This window comes from Chanos chanos, chromosome 9 (genome assembly GCF_902362185.1).
Source record: "Chanos chanos chromosome 9, fChaCha1.1, whole genome shotgun sequence".
Taxonomy (NCBI): Eukaryota; Metazoa; Chordata; class Actinopteri; order Gonorynchiformes; family Chanidae; genus Chanos; species Chanos chanos.
The window spans coordinates 23823523-23836407 of record NC_044503.1 but is presented as its reverse complement, the minus strand read 5'-3'; the positions used below and the strand labels follow the sequence as shown (position 1 = coordinate 23836407).

General features: G+C 43.0%; 1 protein-coding gene across 1 annotated transcript; it reads right to left on the bottom strand.

Annotated features, from left to right (window-relative positions):
• Positions 1–303: 303 nt before the first annotated feature.
• On the bottom strand, positions 304–12452 carry phldb3 (pleckstrin homology-like domain, family B, member 3; the record flags this gene model as incomplete). Its single annotated transcript, XM_030785315.1, has 14 exons — positions 304–438; positions 1005–1090; positions 2389–2596; positions 3014–3184; positions 3712–3799; positions 4981–5152; positions 5985–6066; positions 6211–6315; positions 8945–9055; positions 10213–10383; positions 11133–11264; positions 11710–11847; positions 12038–12151; positions 12294–12452. Coding segments are annotated over 14 exons (1872 nt in total), but the record flags the coding sequence as incomplete, so codon positions are not given.
• Between the last annotated feature and the right edge of the window lie 433 nt (positions 12453–12885).

The following is a 12885-nucleotide window of genomic DNA, read 5'->3' as shown; positions in this document are numbered from 1 at the left end:
TCTTTCAGAAATCCTGATGTCACTGTCGCTTTCACCAGAAGCTGTCAAGTCCTCTGCAATTGCATCTCCATGTCTCCTTCAAAACCTCCTTTGGTGAGCGCCACACATTTTAGAACGATGGATCTGGGGAGCAGACCTCAGTTTCGCAGGTGTCCTCCTGGTTCATCCACCATGCCTCAGGAGGGCCGTCCACAGACAGGCTTCTGACCTTTTGGTTATACAGCTGCTCTGTGTGGCAGAGATCCAGGCAAACGGAAGATTCTGGTTTAGACTTTCAGTGCCCATTAAGGATGCTGGACTCTGTCAGTATCGACTGTGCTCGTCTGTTGCCGTGACGATAACATCCATCCAGATCCTCATTGCCTCTGCACTGTGAGCCACGAGGAAGAAGAGACGATCGTACGTTTTCACACAGAATGTCAGACTTGGACGGGGAGACTGGAAGAGCAGAGAGAGAGAGAGAAACAGAGAGAGAGAGAGAGAGAGAGAGAGAGATGGTGGGTTGGGGTTACACAGAAGTGTGAGTCCGAGAATGATTACAGATCTCGTTTTTGTCCCACAGTAACAGGGATTAGTAACAGTGACAGGGATCAGTAACAGTAACAGGGATCAGTATTAGTAACAGGGATCAGTAACAGTAATAGGGATCAGTAACAGTAATAGGGATCAGTAACAGTAATAGGGATCAGTAACAGTAATAGGGATCAGTAACAGTAACAGGGATCAGTAACAGTAATAGGGATCAGTAACAGTAACAGGGATCAGTAACAGTAACAGGGATCAGTAACAGTAATAGGGATCAGTAACAGTAATAGGGATTAGTAACAGTAACAGGGATCAGTAACAGTAATAGGGATCAGTAACAGTAATAGGGATTAGTAACAGTAACAGGGATCAGTAACAGTAATAGGGATTAGTAACAGTAATGGGGATCAGTAACAGTAATAGGGATCAGTAACAGTAATAGGGATCTATGAGAAAAGCTGTATTCTGCAGAAACGTACTGTAGAAGCTGTGCGCAGATGGTCATAGTAAACCTCTTCTATGGCCTGAAAATAGATTACACCTTTCAGCTTCTTCTCGTCGTGATCTGAGAGAGAGAGAGAGAGAGAGACAGAGAGGATAATGTTAATGCAGAAAGACAAATAACTCTAACCATACTTTGACTTTGTTCTTTGTGAAAGAAAGAAGTGCTGTTTGCTTTTAAACCTGAAAATCTACAAACACACACAAAATAACTGCCAAAAGAAAGCCACACAAAGCATCTTCACAGGGAAGTAGGTCACAGTGAGTCTCTATGAAAAGCTCTGGTGCACTTTGGCATCGGTTCTACAAACACAACTCTATCAGGAGCACATGGAACCGTCTTTCAATGGGCAATTCCATCATTCGTTGATTTTGCTGATGTTAAATGGAAAACGCCCTCTCAGGTGGTAAGTCTGGAATCTCCCATAAATGTGTTTTTGGGTTGGGATCTGGTGTCAGGGACCATCATGGAAAGTGGTTTAAACCATTTTCACATTCACTACTCAGTTCCCGACTGTGGATTAGGCTTTGTCACTCTAAAGGAGATGACTCCCATCTGGACAGAAATGAGAGTGACCACTCAGAATGGTTTTGTTTTTCTAGTCATTTAACTGTGCCTCTAAGAGACCAAGGGAACCTAAACCATGACAGGGGAAAGTGCACTCCATACCACAACAGAGCCGCCAGAACTCTTCACCATGGGAAACAAACTCTTGGGTTTTTGGGCCTAAAACACTGGACAAAGCCCTCATTGTACCAGCGGTCAGTGCATATCATGCATACACTCATTTGTTTGTTGAAAAGTAACAACTTAGAGAAGCTTAGAAGACCACTTCCAGCGTTCTATGTATTTTAAGGTTGTGCACTACAACCTAACCATATCATTCATCTCTGTGAAGCTACGCTTGATAAAACAGCCCACTCTTCCCCTACACTGATATTTAACAGATGACTTCTTTGAAAACGATGCGTCTGTTTCGCCTCTGAACTGAGTATGCACTTTCGACCGCAGTCATCCCAAGCCAGTGGCATCTTTCGCTTTGACTGCCGTGGTAACATTGTATTGGCGTCAGTTCCCGAGAGAAACAAGTTAAGCAGTAAAGTGAACAATTGCTACCACTGAAACTTCAGTCAAACGTGCCCAAACAAAAATAATGGAAGACCTGGCATGCCCAGGACTTTCATACATGATCCTAAGCCTGAAAAGCAGTTAATAGTGTAGTTAACTGAAGAGCCACACCTGTGTGAGAGCACCTGCTATATGCTATGTACTGTGAATCCCTCATTTACTCAAGCCTTTCCTTTATTTTGGCAGTTATTCAGGCAATACCACCTGTGCGCAGTGGCAGCCTTGATCCTCACCTGTGTAATAAGCTAGTCTTCGGTGGTCCAGGTCAAAAAGGAACCATCTCCTCCTCCACGTCTTCACACGACCCCCCCGTTTGGTCAGAAACCCCCCGCATCGCCGTGACGACAAGCTCACGCCCGCGCACCCCACCACGCAGTGGCCCAAGGACTCTACGTGAGCCCGCAGGTCGAAATTCTGAGAGAGGGAAAGCGGGAGAGAGCGCTGAAGGAGAGAGAGAAAGAGAAGAGAAGAGACAAATCCATTAAACATAACCGTTGATTGTGACATTTTATACGGTTCTTAACTCTCTGGTTAATTTAGTTTGACATTTTGGTGTGACACATTTAGTTCTGTTTCAGAAATGGTAGCTAAAGTGACTTAGTTGTAATTAGCTCGACTATTTATTAAAATTTGATGAACATGAACTATTTACTTACAATTATTTCCCAAATTGAAATCCACTATAATCTCTTTCTAAGGTCTCAGGACATTTAACATCTGGATGAAGCTGGAATATCTCGAAATATCTCAAAATATTACCGTTGCTCTGGATAAAGCAGTTAGTACAGTGTAAGAGAATAGCGTGTAGACGGTTAATGTGGATTGATGGTGAGTTCCAGGGATGGAGGGAGATTTTACCTCAGGGGTACTGTGAGCCGGGCTGACTGCGATCTGCTCGTCTGGCTGGTGTGGATGCTGGAGCTGGTCTGGATGCTGGAGCTGGTTTGAATGCATCTCCTCTGGTTCTCTTTTAGGTGACTCCTGCTCCCTCTGGAGTCTCTCCTCCGCCACCAACCTCCTTCTGTCCTCCTGTATGCAGAAAGAGAGAGAGAGAGATCACTTTATCATATTTTTTTTCAATCTGCATTTCCATTTTGAATGAAATATCTCTATTACCTACACAACTAGGTATCAGGATTCAGTAATTGAAGCACAATCCCAGGTCCTCTAACACACATTCTGTGTATTGCAGTACATTACAGCACAGTTTACGAATTATGTAACTTTGGGTTCATCTTACCACCATGTATGAGTAATTCAGAGTTACATAATTCACAAATACCAACTCGTAAATTTAAGCCAGTCATATTAAGATCTTTTCCTTCATCATTTCAAGAGAATTACACACAATTACTGGTGTGAGAGGAGTGATACAGATCAAAGACTTTCTAATGAAGCATTTCTAACGAAGGAATCTCCTCATGTTACTGGCAATGTTTAGCAACATTCAGTCAAGTCACGTCATGTGTGTGTCTCATATTTATCTTAAAAACTGTATTATGTGTTTGTGAGTGTGAAGATTACGGCGTCTGAGATTATGTGGCGTGAGGGCTCACCCTCTCTCTCAGCAAACGCTCCCTCTGCGCTTTGGCCTCTCGGAGTTTTCTCTCAATTTCCACCAGGTCCAGCAGGCCAAGACTGGGGCTAAAGGACAAGAGATGACGTCAGAAAACCAAATTTCACACGTAATTAGGCTTTTACTCTTGGTTCACAGCTCTTTCTCTTTCTCTCTCTCTCTCTCTCTCTCTCTCTTGCTAGACGTTATATCACATCCCCAACCGCATGACCACAGTTCTCACTCGCAGCCACAACCCCAACAAAGCCACCACGTCGCTCACACACAGTCATAGGTCAAATGAAGCTCTCTCAGACGCAGTTACATTCTAAGCAGTCATAACTCACAATGACATCTCAGTTACACCCACTCCACCCATCCAAACATCACCCTGCCATTAGACCTTCTCCTTCCTCCATCTCTCTGTAACCTGGATACAGATACAACTTAGCTCCACACTGAAGTCCCTGCCAGTGCAGGTGGTATCATAGAGGAAATGTGAAAGTTTCTTCAACTTTCTCCTCTTATGGAAGGTATTATCAGTGTGACCTTACCATGGATAGGTCACAGAATGTTCAATTGTTCTAGAACATTGATATACTATGAACATTGACATTCTATGACATAATACGGAATAGCTAAATATTTACAGACAGCACAGCTGCTGACCATTCAAACGCCAGACATAAAACATAACACTCCCTTTCCTTAGTTGTTTTATGGTGTTTGGTGTTGTTGAGGAAGAGGGGAAATTAGAAATGTCAGTAAAAAAATGTACTTACTCCACTTCTACAGCTGACTGACTGAAGATATTCTGTTTCTCCTCCTGAGGTGGGTTAATCATTGCACTACCATCAAAACTCATCCTTAGATTCTCACCAGATTTTTTTTCTTCTTCTTTTAGTACTTGAAGATCAGACAAAGCAAATGCAGCTCCGCTAGTCCACTTCTTTTGTATTGACTTATAATAAGAACTGATTTGCAATCATATTTCTCTTATAGAAACCCACATCTGACTCACAGATACTCACTGTTCACATGTACAATCACATTGAGCTCTGAGTCAAAGTCACTCCTATTCAGCAAAGTCAAAATCTCGCACTCACATTGCACAACTCTATTTAAAGCTACTCCCAACTCTCTAAATACCAGCTAAGTACCTCATTTGCTCTTTTCCATCCCTGACAATCCCTGTGTTTTCTTTTTTTTTTTCCCCATGAAACTGTTTGTTCTGCGTGAGAATTCCGGCGAGATTCTCAGGAATACTGACCTGGCAGCGCGGGAGCTGCTGGCGCTGTTGCACGGCGTCAGGAATCCGTTCCCGTTCCCGTTCCCGTTGCCGTGGGCAGATCCGTGCCCGTTACTTAGTCTGCTCAAGAGGTGAGGAAGAGGCGGAGTAAGAGCCTCGGGATTCTGTATGGCTGGCATTATCCGTATGAGCCCTACAGAAAATAAAAATTCACAAAATGACATGAGAGAGAGAGAGAGAGAGATGAAAGGTGTTTCACAATTCCTTCTATTGTTTAGTGAACATTCGGCTCTTGGCACAATACAATTAGACACTTAAAGCACAAGGAATGTCACACAGCATAATTCAAACACACACCCACGCACACACACTGCAAGAATATTACCAACTAAGAATCATAATCCTGTCAAAACGTTAGAGTTAGAGTTGGGTGTGAGGAAAGGAGCTATGGCTAAGGATGTTGGTGAGTTAGCATGAAATGCAAAGAAAACGCATGCCAACACAAACACACACACACACACACACACATACACACACACACGTATGCACGAATACACATGTCTTCATAGCTGTTCCACTGGCTCCACTGGCTTTTCCAGTGTGTACAAGTACATCCTGATTACAACACCTTAACCACACGGCACAGTGACACACCTTAAATAGCCTGGGAAAATCAGGAGAAAACAGAACCATGTGCCCGCTAATACACACACACACACACACACACGCACACACACACACACACTCTCTCTCTCTCTCTGTCACACACACTCTCTCCCTCTCTTTCTCTCTCTCTCTCTCTCTCTCTCTCTCTCTCTCTCTCACACACACACACATTCACAAACACACATTCTCTCTCTTACATACATAGACACACACACACACACACACTCTCTCTCTTGCATACACAGACACACACACAAACACAGAAACAGAAAGAGGGCATTCCCTATTTCTGACTCTCTATTCCAGGAATAAATGAAAAGGCAGATGGACTTATGATTCAGCAGCAGTTCTTCACTAACCCTGTGCAGACACTGGCCTCTCCACAAACTTGCGATGGGAGCTGCGCCTCCGAGGCAAACTGGAGGTCTCCTTGAATGATTCCTGTTAAAAATATTTACCAAAAAAAAAAGAAAGAAAAGAAACGAATTTAGCAGACCTTGTGACTGGCCATAGATGGTGTTGAAACATTGATATACAGAAAGGAAAGAGAACAAATTGAATTATGTCCCAAAAGAGCAACAGTACCTGTCCTGCTGATTTGTGATTTGTTCCTGGGGATGATGACATCATGCAGGGGGTGGATCCAAGGTTGTTGGACCAATCAGAGAGAGCCCTTTTCTCTTTCAAAATCTAATGAGAGGGACACCTCTGTCATAAAGTACACAAGGGGAAAGAAATACATGCAGAGGAAGCAAACCTATGATAAGCAGTAAATTATAAACATTTAATAAACGACAACAACTTACAGATTCTGACTAATTATAATTATTTCATGAGCAGAGATGTTAATTAGACCTCATGATCAGATTATTATATTTAATAGAATTGCTGAGGGGTGAAAGGTCAGATGTCACATGACGGAGAATTTAGGCAAGGTCACTATAAACAGCCAAGTGTGCAGAGAGAGCAGAGAGCAGTCTGGCCTGGTACAATCAGTGTGAGAAGTTAAACATTATTCCTCCCTCACTATCTCTCTCTTTCACGCAGTCCCTCTCTCTCTACTTCACTATCTCTCTCTTTCTCTCTGTCATTATCTCTCTTACTCTCTCTCACTCTCTCTTACTCTTCCTCACTTTTCTCTGTCTCTCTCTCTCTCTCTCTCTTTCTCTCTCTCTTACTATCTTTCTCTCTCTCATTCTCTTTTCCCTGTCTCTTCCCCTCCCTCACCTCTCTCTCTCTCTCTCTCTCTCTCTTTCTCTTTCTCTTCCCGTTCTGCTCTCTTTCTCCCTCCCTAACTCTCTCTCTCTCTCCTTATTTCTCTCTCTGTTACACTGTTTCTATCATGCTCCCTGTCACTCTCTCTCTACAGCTCTCTCTCTGTCTTTCTTTCTCTCTCTCCGTCTCTCTCCTGTGCTCTCTCTCTCTCTCTGTCAGTTACTCTCCCTCCTTCTCTCCCTCTCTCTCTCCCTCCCTCTCTCTTTCTCTCTCCCTTTCTCACTCTGTCTGACTCACAAACACATGAGGGCTCTGTCATACCAATCCCAGTTAACCCTTTTCTGTCAGCTTCACCCTGGACACACACACACACACACACACACACACACAAACACACACACACGCCGTACCCAAAGCATTCACCGCCGCTAGCAGAACTGCTCTTTTACGACTTCCTTATACAAGATCAACGCAATGACAGCCTTCTGGCCATAAAATCATACGCTCACAACCTGACGCGTTCACCATATTCTGTTTTTTTACCCTCCACCTCTCTGTCACTCCCTTTTTCTGATGGCTTATTTCTCTCTCTCTCACTCTATCACGGTGAATAGCCATTTATTATGAAACGTCTCAAGCCTAGCAGTCACTCTAAATGGAGGACTGGAACAAACAGTGAGATTAGCCGTATCTAAATCTTACCGGTTTCGTTCTGCTTTTAAAGTCGCAAGCTTGTCTTCTCCATGTCTCTCTCCTTGTCTCCCTTTCTCTCCCTCCCTCTCTCTTTCTTTTTTCCTTTTTCCCACTCATGCTCTCCTCTTTGCTTTCCCTCCTTCCCTCCCGTTCCTCCCCTCCTCTCTTTCAGCTATGCCTCAGCTGTGTTCCCTCTCTCCCTCTCTTTCTCTCTCTCTCTCTCTCTCTCTCTCTCTGTGCATGTGTGTGTGTGTGTGTGTGTGTGTGTGTGTGTGTGTGTGTGTTTGCGTCTCTGCTCTTCTCTTCCCTTCTTTTCCTTACCACACCACTTTATCAGTGTTACAATCAAAGGGCCTTTAAGGCAAAACTGTGACTCTACTCTTTATTCAAAGCACTGAAACCATTAGAATTTTTCATGGTTGTGGGGGGGAAGAAAGTCAGAATTGAGAAATATTGTTTAATGGTGCTTTTTCATTGGTCTGTACTTTCCACCTTTTGCTTATCTGAACTTCAGTTTATGAAGCAACTCCAATAAAATTTAGTCCACGTGTAAAAAATACGTAAAGATGTTAAAAGATAAACCGATTTTGACAACAGAGTTATGTATAAATTATGTAAAATTATAAAGAGAAATAATAATAACAGTCATAAAGTAGAGTTTTGTCTGTTTTTGCTGTTCCAGAATAAGAATAATTGTTACAGGATAATTGAATGTTTGTTTGCTACACTTAACCATTACCATTTCATATTCATGAAAGGACTAAGAAGAAGAAGAAGAAGAAGAAGGGGAGAAAGAAAAAGAACATATGAGTAATAATGTAATAATAGAATTATGATAATACAATAATATAGTACCAAAGTATTATTGGAATGGAGCTGCTGCTGCAGATCCAGTATAAGAGTTAAACTACTGAAAAGTAGCTCAGTAAAAGGGTTAAACTACTGAAAAGTAATTCAGTATAAAGTTAAACTACTGAAAAGTAGTTCAGTATCAGAGTTAAACTACTGAAAAGTAGTTCAGTATAACACTCCCATGCACAGAAGCTTCCTCCTCACTGCATTGTAAATATGTACATGAGTGAATCAGTGAACCATGAGATAAGGAAGTCAGGTCTCCACTCTGAGTGAGTGATTTTGCATTAGTTATAAAACGCATTGGGCGCCATTCAAAAACCTCACTGCACCAAATCAAACTCATTACTCAGCTCTGGCATAAATTCAGCTCGCCAATCGTTTGAAATGCCAGAAAAAAAAAACAAAAACAAAAAAGAAACCTATAACCCTGAGGGCCAGACATTAAAAATGTCTTGGATATGAGGAAGAAGAAGAAGAAGAAGAAGAAGAACAACAACAACAACAGCAAAAACAACAGCAAAAACAACAACAAAAACAAAATGCTTCCAACCCGTACCCTCTGGGACTTTTGAAGGAGTTGCTTCTTCTCCTGTCGGAGGGAATTCATCTCTCTTTCCTTCTCTTTTTCCATATCTTTAAGTTGCTTTTCCAGCTGATGAACGTGTTCCTGCAGAAGGTGAGAATGAGAACTATAAAAAAAATACTTATACATGTTTATCTTAACCACTCGTGACGTAAGCATGCAATATCTCCTTACATTACTGTATATGTCTGCATACAATGATTATGAGCGGCGGGTTTTAATATGGGAGTGTTGGACTGTCTGATCAAATATTCTAAATTGGTTTTATTTTTCACTCCCCAGTAAGAGTGGCTGAGAGAGAATTTTGGTTGGTAAGAGCTGCAGCACACAGAGGGGGGGGGGGGGGGGGGGGGGGGGGCGAGAGAGACAGAGTGAGAGATTGTGGCGTCAACCTATCACGGACTTGTGAAGTGGATTGGACACCCTGGTACACAGAGGGAGAGGGAGAGACAGAGGGAGAGATGAGTGAAGAGGGCAAATGAGTAGGAGCTGTAGAGATGAACTGTCAAATAGAGAAAAGTTATAATGCAGCTGTGCTAACGTCCACACTGTGTGTGTGTGTGTGTGTGTGTGTGTGTGTGTGTGTGTACTTTTTGCTGAATCTGTCTCCAGCTGGTGACACACTGCTTTTTAATTTGACTGTCTAAACATTTTCATTCGCCAACTAAATATTGCTATAGAATCCGCGCAACCATGTAGCTACTGGTTTATATTTTTCACCATTAGTCACGCCTGCCTTCTTGCATTACCCAAGCACTCTCTCTCTCTCTCTCTCTCTCTCTCTCTCTCTAATACACACGCGCACACACACACTTTCTATCTCTCTCTCTCTCCCTCTCCCTCTCCCTCTGGTCTTGGTCTCACGGGTCTCTTGATTGAATTAACTCATTTTCACCATCATGTGACTGCGTCAGTGTGACGGGCGTCCATCAGAGGTGCTTGTGTTTGCATTCAGCGGTGGGTGGACTGTCGTTACCAATCAGAACCACCGCATCTGAGACTCTGACTAAACAGAACCAACAGGGAACCTCCTACGGGGTGTGTTTGAAAACACTGGGTGTATGAATAGGATAGCCAGGGAACAAGTCAGAGGTTAATCCTCCTCTTAGTGCAGCGGTAAACAAAAAAGCATTTTGATGTGTAAACCAGTTGAACTAGACTTAGGGTGTTGGAGGTATTTGAATAGATTCCCAAACACAAAACTATGCTTTTTTTTTCAAACCAGTAGTGCAATAGCTCACCTGTGCTTTGTTTACTAAGTGTTGTTGACAGGATATCTCTCGCTCTATCTCTCCTTCATTCTCTTCTCTCTCTCCCTCCTCTGCTCCATCCTCTATTCCACTCTCTCGCTCCAGGACTCGGAATTCCCAGTCCTCGAACGCACGGACGGCAGCGTCCAAGGCTTCTTTTTCCTAAAGACCGTATGAGAGAGAGGGAGAGAGAGAGAGAGAGAGATATGTTCTGTTTAATTCACTTTAGTGTTGTTCTAAGTTACCATTTACAAGGTTTCTTTTTTGTTATTGCAAACAATACAACTAACATAGCAACACAAGTGTGTTGTCATGAATCTGAATTTGAGTAAAGGAGAAATAGAGAAAGACTTTTGACTTTTCAAGAGCTTTCAGAAGTCATGAGAAAGAGAGAGAGAGAGGAAAAGAGAGAGAGGGATGATGATGATGATGATGATGATGAGTCTATGTAAACACATAGGGCATGACACACGTGAGTAAAAGCATGAAGAATGAAAACACGGCCTGTAAAGTCAACAGCAACACCGGCTTAGTCACAAGAACCAAACGCTCCACCTCTGCGTGAGAATTACGACCTTCACAATGACAGAGTCTGTTTCTCTCACCATCCACTTTTGAAAAGCATCTTTACCACGCTGAAGCAGCAGGACAAACAAGTTTCACACACACACACACACACACGCACACACACACATACACACACACACACACACACACACACACACACACACACACACACACACATACCAGAGGCAGAAAAACACAATGTACATGTACGACAGCACATAGCACGAATAGCAGAACATTTTTGTTTTCGTCAAAGTCAACCTTCACATGCAGTCCTGACATAGGCAGAACTCCCTGTGTGTGTGTGTGTGTGTGTGTGTAGGTAAACGTGACCATTTTCTCACCTGCTGCAGCTCAAGTAGCTGTTGTTCACTTTGACTCTCTGACTGTTGTGCGTTGATCTGTTTCTCTTTCTCTTCAAACTTCTTCTTTAAATCATCGACCCTCTTCCTCTCTTCCTCCAGCTCAATGCGCTCCTGGAAAAATGACAGAATGGATAAACAAACAGAAACAGAAAGGTGTGAGCTCACACACACACACACACAAATGGACACAAACACACACACACACACACACAAAAGCACAAGCACACATGGAAACAAACACACACAGATAGACAGACAGACAGACACACACACACACACACACACACACACGCACACACACAAATGAACACGTGGAAACAAACATGTGGAAGCAGACAAACAAACATGCATACAAACACACACACACACACACACACACACACACATTACCCACACTAAAACTGTCTCCAACAGGGCATTATCCTGTGCCCATCAATCCCTCACCATAAGGACAAATCCTTTGTGAAACTGAGACACATAGCTGAGTTTTTGAAAGCACAGTAGGATTGTTCCGACAAGCTTTTGTTTCCCTGTCCCCATAAATCCAATGACTGACCTTCTGTCTGTCTGCCAGCTGCTGTGTCTTCCTCTGTCTGCACTTCTCCTGCAGCTTCTGCAGCTCTTCCGTATGTCTGCGCAGCTGCTCCGTCTCTGTCTGCAGCTCCCCCTTCAGAAGGGCAATTTCCAGCTGCAGCTGCAGACAGCCAACAGAAACATTCGTTTTCATCTCACCATGGCAGCATGGGGAGCACAAAGAACACCAGGTCAAGTGACTTTCATCGAAAAATCTTAGAAGTTTTCCCCACGAGCCAGTAATTTTTGAACATGAGCAAACTATTGTTGACAAGAAAATTGGAAGGCCAATTGGCCAATCAAATCCTTACTTCGATCTTAAGCTCCTCCTTCTGTTGGTCGAGTTCTGTGATCCTCTGGTGTAAGTCCGAGGGGGACGTTGAAAATTTTCTACAGTTTGTGATTATTACATGTTTGATGTGGGTCTGAAGGAGAAGAAGATGGATGGAAAAAAGAGAGAAGAGATGTAAAATTGTAAAAGTGTTAAAGACAGTTTTCCTGTACCTCCCCAACCCCCAAATTAAAAACCTCTCAAGCAATTAAATGATCAAAGCTTTTTTCCCTTACCCTCTCACTCTCTGTGCTACTGCCCTCTGTGTCTGACTCCGCCCCCGAGGAGGCGGGGCTTTGACCATTACTATTAGCCACTCTGCTGATCCATGGGGGTCTTTGACTCGTCTCCCATTGGCTCTTTTGTGTGTCCATACTGTGTCTAGGCATGTCTGATAAGGAAGGGGGGAGAGAGAGAGAGAGAGAGAGAGCGAGAGAGAGAGAGAGAGGAGTTTATGAAGACATGGGGGCCAGTGAATATTGTAGTAATTCAATACACTTCAATGCACGGTGGGAGCAAAACGAGAGATCAGATGACCTGGACTCTTAGAGAACATGAGTGGAGCTAACATTAGCATGTGAAAAGAGAAATGCCTCTTTAAGTATTTACAGAAAGAAAGAAAAATGAGCCCTACGGACAAAAACACCTTGCAGATGAAAGGAAAGTTAAAAAAAAATTGAAAGAGATCAGAGAAGAAGGAGTGGTTCGTGACATTAAGAGACTGTTTGAAGAGGATTTGGAGCAAAATGGTTACCTTCAGTCTCAAGACTGACAATACAATTCAAATCCATTGAAGTTAACACACAGCCACTAAATGTCTCATTCATC